Raw genomic sequence first — 15,569 nt, forward strand, 5'->3', positions numbered from 1 at the left:
CCACTGAAGTTGGCTCCCCTGCCTGTTGGGGCGGTGCTCGGCGGTCGTCGTCACCGTCCTACTAGCTGCCACTGAAGGTGGCACCCCTGCCTGTTGGGGCGGTGCTCACCGGTCGCTCATCACCGTCCTATCACCGTCCTAGCTGCCACTGAAGGTGGCACCCCTGCCTGTTGGGGTGGTTGGGGTGGTGCTCGAAGGTGGCGGTCGTCATCACCGTCCCTACTAGCTGCCACTGAAGGTGGCTCCGGTCTACTAGCCTGTTGGGGCGGTGCTCGGCGGTCGTCATCACCGTCCTACCAGCTGCCACCGATCCCTTTTTCGTTTGTCTGTTGGTTTTGTCTTATTAGCTTCCCCTGTGTTCCTGCTGTTTGGCTTAATGAGCTTCCCTATATTTAGTAGATGGACCCACCCTTGTTTTGTGCGGGTTTGTCTTTATGTTACGTGTGTGCATTTTAGGTAGAGGTGGATTTATTTTCTGAACTTGGCACCCTGTGTTTCTTGGGTTGTCACGTTGTTGTCCGCGCCCTGCATCACTGGGCTTATCATTTTGTGTGCCGAAGTAAAGAATACTTTTCCCCAGTGGAACTCTCTGCGTCTGATTCCTTCACCCACCTAGTCCAGCGTGACATCTACAATGTAGAAGATAGTCAAAATAAAGAAAAACCTTTCAATGAGTAGATTGTGTCCAAATTTTTGACTGGTACTGTATACATGAAAAAATTAAATTAAATTTTATTTTATTAATTTCCACAATTGACGAATAATGCGTAATAAACTAGGCCCTTCCTCAAAAGGATTGTGGAGGAGGAGTTGTAGGATTGTATAACCAGGACTGGCAAGGTGACATCCACATTGTTGTCAAGCAATTATTATTTTGGCAAACAATTATTGTGATTCATCATGTACCTAACATCATTACTCCATAGCAACAGATGTAGGATACATTCTATACTGTCCCTAACATAATTTCCCCATAGCAACAGATGTAGAATACATTCTATACTGTCCCTAACATCATTACCCCATAGCAACAGATGTAGGATACATTCTATACTGTCCCTAACATAATTTCCCCATAGCAACAGATGTAGAATACATTCTATACTGTCCCTAACGTCATTACCCCATAGCAACAGATGTAGAATACATTCTATACTGTCCCTAACATCATTACCCCATAGCAACAGATGTAGAATACATTCTATACTGTCCCTAACATCATTACCCCATAGCAACAGTTGTAGGATACATCCAATACATCCCATAACATCATTACCCCATAGCAACAGATGTGGGATGCATAAATGCTCTCTCTCCGGCCTCCCCCACAAACACATCTACCCCTCTCTCCCCTTCCACCCCTGGTCTGACCTACACCCCCCCCCTCCCCCCACCCACAAACACATCTACCCCTCTCTCCCCTTCCACCCCTGGTCTGACCTACACCCCCCCTCCCCCCACCCACAAACACACACACACACACACACTCACTCACTCACTCACTCACTCACTCACTCACTCACTCACTCACTCACCCACTCACTCACTCAAGCACAGTTTCATCAGGGGGACCCCACGTCGACCTCTGTATCGTAGACTCATCAGGGGCCCCCGCGTCGACCTCTGTATCGTAGTTTCATCAGGGGCCCCCACGTCGACCTCTGTATCGTAGTTTCATCAGGGGGCCCCCACGTCGACCTCTGTATCGTAGTCTCATCAGGGGGCCCCCACGTCGACCTCTGTATCGTAGTTTCATCAGGGGGCCCCCACGTCGACCTCTGTCTCGTAGTTTCATCAGGGGGCCCCCACGTCGACCTCTGTATCGTAGTCTCATCAGGGGGCCCCCACGTCGACCTCTGTATCGTAGTTTCATCAGGGGGCCCCCACGTCGACCTCTGTCTCGTAGTTTCATCAGGGGCCCCCACGTCGACCTCTGTATCGTAGTCTCATCAGGGGCCCCCACGTCGACCTCTGTATCGTAGTTTCATCAGGGGGCCCCCACGTCGACCTCTGTCTCGTAGTTTCATCAGGGGGCCCCCACGTCGACCTCTGTATCGTAGTCTCATCAGTGTCTGGGATTAGGTCCTCGTCCCGGGTGAGCAGTATGACCTGTAAGGCCAAGAGTCATTGAATAATAATTATTCATCAAATATGTAGGTTAGTGATCTCTGATCTTTAATGTCCAGAAGCTATTTTCAGTCATAGGAAATAATGAAGACACATTATGTACTATTACATACCACTACACTATAGTTTGTGACAAAACTGAAAATAGTGTAGAGAATCATTGTACCATCTAAACCGCTGTGAAATATATTTTCAATAACCCAAAATATAGTATTTACCCCCTTAAAGTTGTTTGAAACTGGTTTACAAAACCTAAAGTAAAAGACACAAAAACTCAAATTTAAGAATGAGAGGCATAAAAATAGCACACATAGAACAGATCTACAGCTTCTTAGACTGGCTTTCAATGAGAATGACATATCTATAACACATAGAACAGATCTACAGCTTCTTAGACTGGCTTTCAATGAGAATGACAGATCTATAACACATAGAACAGATCTACAGCTTCTTAGACTGGCTTTCAATGAGAATGACATATCTATAACACATAGAACAGATCTACAGCTTCTTAGACTGGCTTTCAATGAGAATGACAGATCTATAACACATAGAACAGATCTACAGCTTCTTAGACTGGCTTTCAATGAGAATGACAGATCTACAACACATAGAACAGATCTACAGCTTCTTAGACTGGCTTTCAATGAGAATGACATATCTATAACACATAGAACAGATCTACAGCTTCTTAGACTGGCTTTCAATGAGAATGACATATCTATAACACATAGAACAGATCTACAGCTTCTTAGACTGGCTTTCAATGAGAATGACAGATCTACATCTCACATGTCTATGTGAATTTGGTCAGGTCACCCATAAAGTGACATATTGCAGCTTTAAGATCAGAGCAACAAAAAAAAACACACACAAAGTAGAATAACTGATCAGGAGCCCATTAAATGGCTGCTATAAACGCCAGCTCCATTCTAGCTGATGGAATGATGGCTGTAAAAAAAAAAAAACACCTTTAGTATTAGCAAACTTCTTTCAATAGCAATATGCATTTGACTATTATTATGCACATAAAAACTTTAGGTGCCGTTTAGTTGATTAGGTCCACAGGCTAGGTTGAATCAACCATTATATGGGTTCAAACATATCGTGTATCATGTCCATTGGAATATCAGGTTCAGACTGGACTCCTGGAGGCTGCACAGTAAATGTGCAGCAGGTAGCCTGACCACATCTGAAAGGTGTTGAAGAGGGGGGCCACCTGCTGGCCACTTCCGGTACTGCGCAGAAACTACAACCTTTTATTTTATTATTCTCCGTTGTCAAGGAAGCGCGTCCTCGGGTTGCCAACATGGCGTGTGTCTGTTGTACACAGACAACTGTAGAAATTAATTCAGATAGAAAACGCTAACTTGTTTTTATTTTTATTAATAAAGTTTAGCTTTGGATCCTTTTTCCCCCCTGGTGTGTGGCAATGTTTGCCAATGTGATATTACATGCGACGAAATGAACGGGAAAGCAGTGAGTGTTTAACGTTTCGTTGGCTGGGTCACTGCCCGTTTTCTATCTAGCATTGCTGTCTGGGTTTAGTTTTGTTTTTGTCCCGGGTCTAATCCTGAACTGGGTCGAATGAAGACTGTGGGTGGTATTGGTAACCCCGTCGAGCCCGTCAGCTGTTTCCTAGAATGAAAGCTCTGAAGGACAACTTCTTCTACTCGTATCCTTGCACTACATTGGCATTGCTAATATAGCCTGGCTACTGTTGGCTCAGTGGGAAACATAACCTTAGGTAGTAGTGTCTATTACCTATAGAGAATTATCCAGCTATAGATGGCTAGTTTAGGTCCTAATGTTTATATTTATGGAACAGAGTGGCAGACAGACTGGCAGACAGGCAGGCAGACAGATAGACTGGCAGGCAGACAGATAGACTGGCAGGCAGACGGGCAGACAGATAGACTGGCAGGCAGGCAGGCAGGCAGTCAGACAGACAGACAGACAGACAGACAGACAGACAGACAGACAGACAGACAGACAGACAGACAGACAGACAGACAGACAGCATTCTGGCTGGCTGGCTGGCTGGCTGGCTGGCTGGCTGGCTGGCTGGCTGGCTGACTGACTGTTTATGTGTCAATTAATCCCATTAGGGATGGGTGTTTTGCCAACTAGCAGTTTGACATGAAAAATTAAATGGCATTCATTCTTTCATTCAGTAGATTGATACTGTGTTGCTGTTTTTATTTGTACTCTAAATAGGCCTAATTGGGTTGGAATTCATTCACATGGTTCTGACTATAAACATTGTACTTTGACATGTATATTCTGCAACTAGGCCAACATAAAACATTGAGTTTAGGCTGAAGCTACGCTTAATAACACAAGAGTTGCAGTAGGTGCTGCAGTTGTTGCCTGCCAAAAAGTAGGGTCGTTTATTTTTTACATATGAAAGTGGGCATGTATATCTTTGTTCTATTGTATGAAGTGTACCTACTAATGACACAATCGGCATAAACACCTTAACCAGGCCTGATGCCAAAACCAGCAGGATAGGAGCTGATGGGGTGTTTGAAGATGACCGGCATGTCCTGGTGGAGGAACAGAAGTCATGCAGGGCCCGAGCTCGCTGCTTCTCCCTGAAACCAACCGACGAAGGAAGTAAGTTTCTTTACCTACGTTCTTCTGCTTAAAGCCTGGTCCCAGATCTGTTTCATTGTGATGTGGCAGGTTACTACCTAACAACCGTAGGCCGTGTCTGAAAGCACAGCCTGGTCCCAGATCAGATCATAGCCTAACTAAAAATGAGTTGTATGAACATGTTCTAAAGTGTCCTGTGGTCTGGACCACATCATCAGCACCCTGCTGCTACCTACCTCCTCTACACTCTAACCACTACCCTACCTCCTCTACACTCTAACCACTACCCTACCTCCTCTACACTCTAACCACTACCCTACCTCCTCTACACTCTAACCACTACCCTACCTCCTCTACACTCTAACCACTACCCTACCTCCTCTACACTCTAACCACTACCCTACCTCCTCTACACTCTAACCACTACCCTACCTCCTCTACACTCTAACCACTACCCTACCTCCTCTACACTCTAACCACTACCCTACCTCCTCTACACTCTAACCACTACCCTACCTCCTCTACACTAACCACTACCCTACCTCCTCTACACTAACCACTACCCTACCTCCTCTACACTAACCACTACCCTACCTCCTCTACACTAACCACTACCCTACCTCCTCTACACTAACCACTACCCTACCTCCTCTACACTAACCACTACCCTACCTCCTCTACACTCTAACCACTACCCTACCTCCTCTACACTCTAACCACTACCCTACCTCCTCTACACTCTAACCACTACCCTACCTCCTCTACACTCTAACCACTACCCTACCTCCTCTACACTAACCACTACCCTACCTCCTCTACACTCTAACCACTACCCTACCTCCTCTACACTAACCACTACCCTACCTCCTCTACACTAACCACTACCCTACCTCCTCTACACTCTAACCACTACCCTACCTCCTCTACACTAACCACTACCCTACCTCCTCTACACTCTAACCACTACCCTACCTCCTCTACACTAACCACTACCCTACCTCCTCTACACTAACCACTACCCTACCTCCTCTACACTCTAACCACTACCCTACCTCCTCTACACTCTAACCACTACCCTACCTCCTCTACACTCTAACCACTACCCTACCTCCTCTACACTAACCACTACCCTACCTCCTCTACACTAACCACTACCCTACCTCCTCTACACTAACCACTACCCTACCTCCTCTACACTCTAACCACTACCCTACCTCCTCTACACTCTAACCACTACCCTACCTCCTCTACACTAACCACTACCCTACCTCCTCTACACTCTAACCACTACCCTACCTCCTCTACACTAACCACTACCCTACCTCCTCTACACTCTAACCACTACCCTACCTCCTCTACACTAACCACTACCCTACCTCCTCTACACTAACCACTACCCTACCTCCTCTACACTCTAACCACTACCCTACCTCCTCTACACTAACCACTACCCTACCTCCTCTACACTAACCACTACCCTACCTCCTCTACACTCTAACCACTACCCTACCTCCTCTACACTCTAACCACTAGGCTACCAGCCTCCTCTACACTCTAACCACTAGGCTACCCTACCTCCTCTACACTCTAACCACTAGGCTACCCTGCCGCCTCTACACTCTAACCACTAGGCTACCCTGCCACCTCTACACTCTAACCACTAGGCTACCCTGCCACCTCTACACTCTAACCACTAGGCTACCCTACCACCTCTACACTCTAACCACTAGGCGACCCTGCCACCTCTACACTCTAACCACTAGGCTACCCTGCCACCTCTACACTCTAACCACTAGACTACCCTGCCTCCTCTACACTCTAACCACTAGGCTACCAGACCTGTAGTCTGGACCACGTCATTAGCACCCTGCTGCTACTAGCGAATCCCTCCGTCCAAGTACAACCCATATTTCTGCCCTGTTTAGTGCACTACTTTTGTATTATTTAACCTTTTATTTAGCTCGGTAAATTCTTATTTACAATGACGGCCTACCGGGGAACAGTGGGTTAACTGCCTTGTTCGGGGGCAGAACGATATATATTGTAAAACTATCTAGAGGAGGACACATCCACTGTGACTGTAAAGCTATCTAGAGGAGGACACCTCCACTGTGACTGTAAAGCTATCTAGAGGAGGACACCTCCACTGTGACTGTAAAGCTATCTAGAGGAGGACACCTCCACTGTGACTGTAAAGCTATCTAGAGGAGGACACATCCACTGTGACTGTAAAGCTATCTAGAGGAGGACACCTCCACTGTGACTGTAAAGCTATCTAGAGGAGGACACATCCACTGTGACTATCTAGAGGAGGACACCTCCACTGTGACTGTAAAGCTATCTAGAGGAGGACACCTCCACTGTGACTGTAAAGCTATCTAGAGGAGGACACCTCCACTGTGACTGTAAAGCTATCTAGAGGAGGACACCTCCACTGTGACTGTAAAGCTATCTAGAGGAGGACACCTCCACTGTGACTGTAAAGCTATCTAGAGGAGGACATATCCACTGTGACTGTAAAGCTGTCAGTGTAACCGATGTGAAATGGCTAGCTAGTTAGCGGTGGTGCGTTTCAATCGGGTGACGTCCCTCGCTCTGAGACCTGAAGTAGTGGTTCCCCTTGCTCTGAGATCTGAAGTAGTGGTTCCCCTTGCTCTGAGACCTGAAGTAGTGGTTTCCCTCGCTCTGAGACCTGAAGTAGTGGTTGCCCTTGCTCTGAGACCTGAAGTAGTGGTTCCCCTTGCTCTGAGACCTGAAGTAGTGGTTCCCCTTGCTCTGAGACCTGAAGTAGTGGTTCCCCTTGCTCTGAGACCTGAAGTAGTGGTTCCCCTTGCTCTGAGACCTGAAGTAGTGGTTCCCCTTGCTCTGCAAGGGCCGTGGCTTTTGTGGAGCGTTGGGTAACGATGCTTCGAGGATGACTGTTGTTGATGTGTGTAGAGGGTCCCTGGTTGGAACCCGGGTCGGGGCGAGGAGACGGATTAAAGTTCTATTGTTACATCAGCAGGATTTTATCCTGTTATCTTGAATTAGACCTCCGGGTAATGAGCCAACTGCAGGCCAGGGCTAGTCTGAATAGACTACTGGAGGGGTGACCCTGTCAGGCTTGAATAGACTACTGGAGGGGTGACCCTGTCAGGTCTGACTAGACTACTGGAGGGGTGACCCTGTCAGGCCAGGGCTAGACTACTGGAGGGGTGACCCTGTCAGGCCAGGGCTAGACTACTGGAGGGGTGACCCTGTCAGGCCTGACTAGACTACTGGAGGGGTGACCCTGTCAGGCCAGGGATAGACTACTGGAGGGGTGACCCTGTCAGGTCTGACTAGACTACTGGAGGGGTGACCCTGTCAGGTCTGACTAGACTACTGTAGGGATGACCCTGTCAGGCCAGGGCTAGACTACTGGAGGGGTGACCCTGTCAGGTCTGACTAGACTACTGGAGGGGTGACCCTGTCAGGCCAGGGCTAGACTACTGGAGGGGTGACCCTGTCAGGCCAGGGCTAGACTACTGGAGGGGTGACCCTGTCAGGCCAGGGCTAGACTACTGGAGGGGTGACCCTGTCAGGCCAGGGCTAGACTACTGGAGGGGTGACCCTGTCAGGCCAGGGCTAGACTACTGGAGGGGTGACCCTGTCAGGTCTGACTAGACTACTGGAGGGGTGACCCTGTCAGGTCTGACTAGACTACTGGAGGGGTGACCCTGTCAGGCCAGGGCTAGACTACTGGAGGGGTGACCCTGTCAGGCCAGGGCTAGACTACTGGAGGGGTGACCCTGTCAGGTCTGACTAGACTACTGGAGGGGTGACCCTGTCAGGTCTGACTAGACTACTGGAGGGGTGACCCTGTCAGGTCTGACTAGACTACTGGAGGGGTGACCCTGTCAGGCCAGGGCTAGACTACTGGAGGGGTGACCCTGTCAGGCCAGGGCTAGTCTGACTAGACTACTGGAGGGGTGACCCTGTCAGGTCAGGGCTAGTTTGACTAGACTACTGGAGGGGTGACCCTGTCAGGTCAGGGCTAGTTTGACTAGACTACTGGAGGGGTGACCCTGTCAGGCCTGACTAGACTACTGGAGGGGTGATTTATTGTAGAATAAATGTGGAGAGCTCCAGAGACCCGCTGACAGGACAGAAGTATGATTAAGTCAGCGTTAGGGTTTCTAAGGACAACACTACCGAATGAGGTGTGTGTGTGTGTGTGTGTGTGTGTGTGTGTGTGTGTGTGTGTGTGTGTGTGTGTGTGTGTGTGTGTGTGTGTGTGTGTGTGTGTGTGTGTGTGTGTGTGTGTGTGTGTGTTGTGTGTGTGTGTGTGTGTGTGTGTGTGTGTGTGTGTGTGTGTGTGTGTGTGTGTGTGTGTGTGTGTGTGTGTGTGTGTGTGTGTGTGTGTGTGTGTGAGAGAGAGAGATTAATGAACAGTAGCCAACCTCTTTAATTGTTTATTTCTATGGAAGGAGCATTTTCAGGCCAGCCAAGAGAAGTCTTCCTGGGAGAAATCATCATATTGTTTTTGAAGCCATTTACCAAGGTGTGCTGGTGTGGCTCAGTCGGTAGAGCAGGGCGCTTGCATCGCCCAAAGGTTATGGGTTAGATTCTCGCTCGGGCCACCCACACATGACTGTCAGTCGCTTTAGATAAAAGTGTCTGTTAAATGGCACATATTCTGTAATATTGTGAGTTTTTGTTCATAAAAGCCTGATAGGGCGGCAGAGTAGTCTAGTGGTTAGAGTGTAGAGGAGGTAGGGTAGCCTAGTGGTTAGAGTGTAGAGGCGGCAGGGTAGCCTAGTGGTTAGAGTGTAGAGGTGGTAGGGTAGCCTAGTGGTTAGAGTGTAGAGGCGGCAGGGTAGCCTAGTGGTTAGAGTGTAGAGGCGGCAGGGTAGCCTAGTGGTTAGAGTGTAGAGGCGGCAGGGTAGCCTAGTGGTTAGAGTGTAGAGGAGGCAGGGTAGCCTAGTGGTTAGAGTGTAGAGGTGGCAGGGTAGCCTAGTGGTTAGAGTGTAGAGGCAGCAGGGTAGCCTAGTGGTTAGAGTGTAGAGGCGGCAGGGTAGCCTAGTGGTTAGAGTGTAGAGGAGGCAGGGTAGCCTAGTGGTTAGAGTGTTGGACTAGTAACCGAAAGGTTGCTAGGTCCTAATCTGTCGTTCTGCCCCTGAACAGGCAGTTAACCCACTGTTCCTAGGCCGTCAGAATTTGTTCTTAACTGACTTGCCTAGTTAAATAAAGGTAAAATAAAAAATAAACATGTAATTTTCCCTCTCTAAACCAACCCGTTGTCACAGGAGTGTTTCCTTCAACTATTTAATGACTGCTGTGATGCACCTCAAGGAATGGACTCAGTTTCCTGTGGGCTTAAACAAAAGATCAATCAATCTTGATGGAACTGGGACCAGGTTAAAACCTATGTGAAAATGCTAGTCAGAGGAGTTGGCTAAGGTACAATCTGGGACCAGTCTATATATTCTCGTTGTGACTATGATAATAAGAGAAGAGTTTGTTAAAACAGGTCTGGGATCAGTCTGTAATGTGTTCTCTGTGTTCTCCATGCAGGGTTCTGGAGGAGAGGAGTTGGTTAAACAGGTCTGGGACCAGTCTGTAATGTGTTCTCTGTGTTCTCCTTGCAGGGTTCTGGAGGAGAGGAGTTGGTTAAACAGGTCTGGGACCAGTCTGTAATGTGTTCTCTGTGTTCTCCATGCAGGGTTCTGGAGGAGAGGAGTTGGTTAAACAAGTCTGGGACCAGTCTGTAATGTGTTCTCTGTGTTCTCCATGCAGGGTTCTGGAGGAGAGGAGTTGGTTAAACAGGTCTGGGATCAGTCTGTAATGTGTTCTCTGTGTTTTCCATGCAGGGTTCTGGAGGAGAGGAGTTGGTTAAACAGGTCTGGGACCAGTCTGTAATGTATTCTCTGTGTTCTCCTTGCAGGGTTCTGGAGGAGAGGAGTTGGTTAAACAGGTCTGGGATCAGTCTGTAATGTGTTCTCTGTGTTCTCCATGCAGGGTTCTGGAGGAGAGGAGTTGGTTAAACAGGTCTGGGACCAGTCTGTAATGTGTTCTCTGTGTTCTCCATGCAGGGTTCTGGAGGAGAGGAGTTGGTTAAACAGGTCTGGGATCAGTCTGTAATGTGTTCTCTGTGTTCTCCATGCAGGGTTCTGGAGGAGAGGAGTTGGTTAAACAGGTCTGGGATCAGTCTGTAATGTGTTCTCTGTGTTTTCCATGCAGGGTTCTGGAGGAGAGGAGTTGGTTAAACAGGTCTGGGACCAGTCTGTAATGTATTCTCTGTGTTCTCCTTGCAGGGTTCTGGAGGAGAGGAGTTGGTTAAACAGGTCTGGGATCAGTCTGTAATGTGTTCTCTGTGTTCTCCATGCAGGGTTCTGGAGGAGAGGAGTTGGTTAAACAGGTCTGGGACCAGTCTGTAATGTGTTCTCTGTGTTCTCCATGCAGGGTTCTGGAGGAGAGGAGTTGGTTAAACAGGTCTGGGATCAGTCTGTAATGTGTTCTCTGTGTTCTCCATGCAGGGTTCTGGAGGAGAGGAGTTGTTAAACAGGTCTGGGACCAGTCTGTAATGTATTCTCTGTGTTCTCCTTGCAGGGTTCTGGAGGAGAGGAGTTGGTTAAACAGGTCTGGGACCAGTCTGTAATGTATTCTCTGTGTTCTCCTTGCAGGGTTCTGGAGGAGAGGAGTTGGTTAAACAGGTCTGGGATCAGTCTGTAATGTGTTCTCTGTGTTCTCCATGCAGGGTTCTGGAGGAGAGGAGTTGGTTAAACAGGTCTGGGACCAGTCTGTAATGTGTTCTCTGTGTTCTCCATGCAGGGTTCTGGAGGAGAGGAGTTGGTTAAACAGGTCTGGGATCAGTCTGTAATGTGTTCTCTGTGTTCTCCATGCAGGGTTCTGGAGGAGAGGAGTTGTTAAACAGGTCTGGGACCAGTCTGTAATGTATTCTCTGTGTTCTCCTTGCAGGGTTCTGGAGGAGAGGAGTTGGTTAAACAGGTCTGGGACCAGTCTGTAATGTGTTCTCTGTGTTCTCCATGCAGGGTTCTGGAGGAGAGGAGGAAGCTGTGGGACGTCCAGGAACAGAGGCTGAGGGAGAGCATCCTACAGCAACGTAAACAGAGAGTCCAGGATGCTACCGAACGCTACCAGAGGGCGCATCTGCCCCCCTCACAGAGACGCAGACAATGTCAGTCGCACAGCCCAAAGCTGTATTTCACACAGAAAAACACATTTACTAGCCTCTACTTTACTCTTTGTGGTTTGTAACTGAAATGCGTTCTTGAGAAAATACCTGAATGGAATGAGTCACACACTGCAAGGCGTTAGGGAAGTATTCAGACCCCTTGACTTTTTACACATTTCGTTAAGTTGCAGCCTTATTTAAAAAATGATATAAATATATTTTTTTACCTCATCAATACCACATAATGATGATGCGAAAACAGGTTTTTAGAAATGTTTGCTCATTTTTTAAAAATAATTTTAAAATAAGTACCTTAGTATTAGTATTCAGACCCTTTGCTATGAGACTCGAAATTGATCTCAGGCGCATCCTGTTTCCATTGATCATCATCCATGTTTCTACAACTTGATTGGAGTCCACCTGTGGTCAATTAAATTGATTGGAGTCCACCTGTGGTCAATTCAGTTGATTGGAGTCCACCTGTGGTCAATTCAGTTGATTGAGTCCATCTGTGGTCAATTCAGTTGATTGGAGTCCACCTGTGGTCAATTCAGTTGATTGGAGTCCACCTGTGGTCAATTCAGTTGATTGGAGTCCACCTGTGGTCAATTCAGTTGATTGGAGTCCACCTGTGGTCAATTCAGTTGATTTGACATTTGGAAAGGCAAACACCTGTCTATAGAAAGTCCCACAGTTGGCAGTGCATGTCAGAGCAACAACCAAACCATGCGATCGAAGGAATAGTCCCCAGAGCTCAGAGACAGGATTGTGTCGGGGGACACAGATCTGGGGAAGGGTACCAAAATGCCTGCAGCATTGAAGGTCCCCAAGAACACAGTGGCCTCCATCATTCTGCAGCATTGAAGGTCCCCAAGAACACAGTGGCCTCCATCATTCTGCAGCATTGAAGGTCCCCAAGAACACAATGGCCTCCATCATTCTGCAGCATTGAAGGTCCCCAAGAACACAGTGGCCTCCATCATTCTGCAGCATTGAAGGTCCCCAAGAACACAGTGGCCTCCATCATTCTGCAGCATTGAAGGTCCCCAAGAACACAGTGGCCTCCATCATTCTGCAGCATTGAAGGTCCCCAAGAACCCAGTGGCCTCCATCATTCTGCAGCATTGAAGGTCCCCAAGAACACAGTGGCCTCCATCATTCTGCAGCATTGAAGGTCCCCAAGAACACAGTGGCCTCCATCATTCTTAATTGGAAGAAGATTGGAACCACCAAGAATCTTCCTAGAGCTGGTCACCGGGCCAAACTGAGCAATTGGGGGAAAAGAACCTTGGTCAGAGAGGTGACCAAGAACCTGATGGTCACTCTGACAGAGCTCCAGAGTTCCTCTGTGGAGAAGGGAGAACCTTCCAGAAGGTCAAATATCTCTGCAGCACTCCACCAATCAGGCCTTCATGGTAGTGTCCCACAGAAGCCACTCCTCAGTAAAAGGCACATGACAGCCCGCTTGGAGTTTGCCAAAAGGCACCTAAAGGACTCTCAGACCATGAGAAACAAGATTCTCTGGTTTGATGAAACCAAGATTGAAGTCTTTGGTCTGAATGGCAAACGTCACATCTGTAGGAAACCTGGCACCATCCCTACAGTGAAGCATGGTGGTGGCAGCATCATGCTGTGGGAGTGGTTTTCAGAGGCAGGGACTGGGAGACTAGTCAGGATCGAGGGAAAGATGAACAGAGCAATGTACAGAGAGATCCTTCATGAAAACCTACTCCAGAGCACCCATGACCTCAAACTGGGGCAAAGGTTCACCTTACAACAGGACAACGACTCTAAGTACATAGACAAGACAATGCAGGAGTGGCTTCGGGACACGTTTCTTAATATCCTTGAGTGGCCCAGCAAGAGCCCGGACTTGAACCCGATCTAACATCTCTGGAGAGACCTGAAAACAACTTGAGAGGATCTGCAGAGAAGAATAGGAGAAACTCCCCAAATACAGGTGTGGCAAGCTTGTAGCATCATACCCAAGAAGACTCGAGTCTGTAATCTCTGCCAAAGGTGTTTCAACAAAGTACTGAGTAAATGGTGTGAATACTTATGTAAATGGTGTGAATACTTATGTAAATGGTGTGAATACTTATGTAAATGGTGTGAATACTTATGTAAATGGTGTGAATACTTATGTAAATGGTGTGAATACTTATGTAAATGGTGTGAATACTTATGTAAATGGTGTGAATACTTATGTAAAGGGTGTGAATACTTATGTAAAGGGTCTGAATACTTATGTAAATGTAATATTTACAAACATTTCTACAACCCTGTTTCTGCTTTGACATTGTGGAGTAGTGTGTGTAGATTGCTGAGGATTTATTTTTTTTATATTAAAAAAAATCCATTTTAGAATAAGTAACATACCAAAATGTGGAAAAAGTCAAGGTGTCTGAATACTTTTTGATGGCACTGTAATTATACCAACAAGTTACATTAACAGACTTTTCTCTCGGTTGTATTGCAGCTTTCAGGAAGACCACCCTTAATATCGAGGAGGCACTTAATCACATACAAGGCACCTTGACCTTGAGTTCCTATACCAGACAATCTCCCTCCCCCGACAGGTCAGAAGGTCTGCTATAATAGCTAAACTGTTTACAAGTACTATGTGTACTAGTAAGAAGTGAATATTCCAACACACATATATATATATATATATATATATATATATATATATATATATATATATATATATATATATATATATATATATATATATATATATACGTATAACCATTACCCTATGAACACGTAAACTATTATAATGACTTTATAAACATTTATAATTCATTAACGTTATTACACCAACTGAGTGTCGTCATCTGCGTATTTCTCCAGGGTTTTCATTCATGTAATTTTCTAGCCTGAGTCCCAGTCTGTTTGTGCTATCATACCACAGACTCTTTGTCACTCATTGTCATGTTTGGCTTGACATTGGCAGCAATGGATCTGGCAAGAGTACAAACTGATCTGGGATCAGGTTAGCAACCCTATAGTTTCCTGGTATTTATAATGAACATTATTATACCGACCACATATCACCATCAGCATGTTTCTCTGGTTTAAACACAGGAGCTGCACTTCATCCCCTAAGCCTCCCCCGACACACAGCCCGTCTCTCCACCAGGGGACCCTGTCTGCCCTGGAGGCCTACAGCAAACTGATGCAGGACAGAACCTTCAGCAGCTTCAAGAACAGAATACTGTTCCTCAGCCAGCTCCAGGAGACACAGCTGAGGGACAGGGACGATCTGCAGGACACACAGCCGAGGGAGAGGGACAAGGAGAGGGACGAGCTGCAGGACACACAGCTGAGGGACAGGGACGAACTGCAGGAGACACAGCCGAGGGACAGGGATGAACTCCAAGGGACACAGCCGAGGGACAGGGACGAACTGCAGGGGACACAGCTGAGGGACAGGGACGAACTGCAGGGGACACAGCTGAGGGACAGGGACGAACTGCAGGGGACACAGCTGAGGGACAGGGACGAACTGCAGGGGACACAGCTGAGGGACAGGGACGAACTGCAGGAGACACAGCCGAGGGACAGGGACGAACTGCAGGGGACACAGCTGAGGGACAGGGACGAACTGCAGGGGACACAGCTGAGGACAGGGACGAACTGCAAGGGACACAGCCGAGGGACAGGGACGAACTGCAGGGGACACAGCTGA

At 47.5% G+C, this 15,569-nt stretch overlaps 1 protein-coding gene across 1 annotated transcript; it reads left to right on the plus strand.

The window, feature by feature from the left end:
* Nucleotides 1-3,421: 3,421 nt before the first annotated feature.
* LOC123993820 (centrosomal protein of 126 kDa-like) lies at nt 3,422-15,569 on the plus strand. The gene is made up of 5 exons (XM_046296288.1): nt 3,422-3,802; nt 4,631-4,743; nt 11,736-11,881; nt 14,358-14,457; nt 14,966-15,569. The coding sequence occupies exons 2-5, from the start codon at nt 4,694-4,696 to the stop codon at nt 15,567-15,569; spliced, it is 900 nt and encodes a 299-aa protein (XP_046152244.1). The 5' UTR covers nt 3,422-3,802; nt 4,631-4,693.

Source organism: Oncorhynchus gorbuscha, linkage group LG13, assembly GCF_021184085.1.
Source record: "Oncorhynchus gorbuscha isolate QuinsamMale2020 ecotype Even-year linkage group LG13, OgorEven_v1.0, whole genome shotgun sequence".
Lineage (NCBI taxonomy): Eukaryota > Metazoa > Chordata > Actinopteri > Salmoniformes > Salmonidae > Oncorhynchus > Oncorhynchus gorbuscha.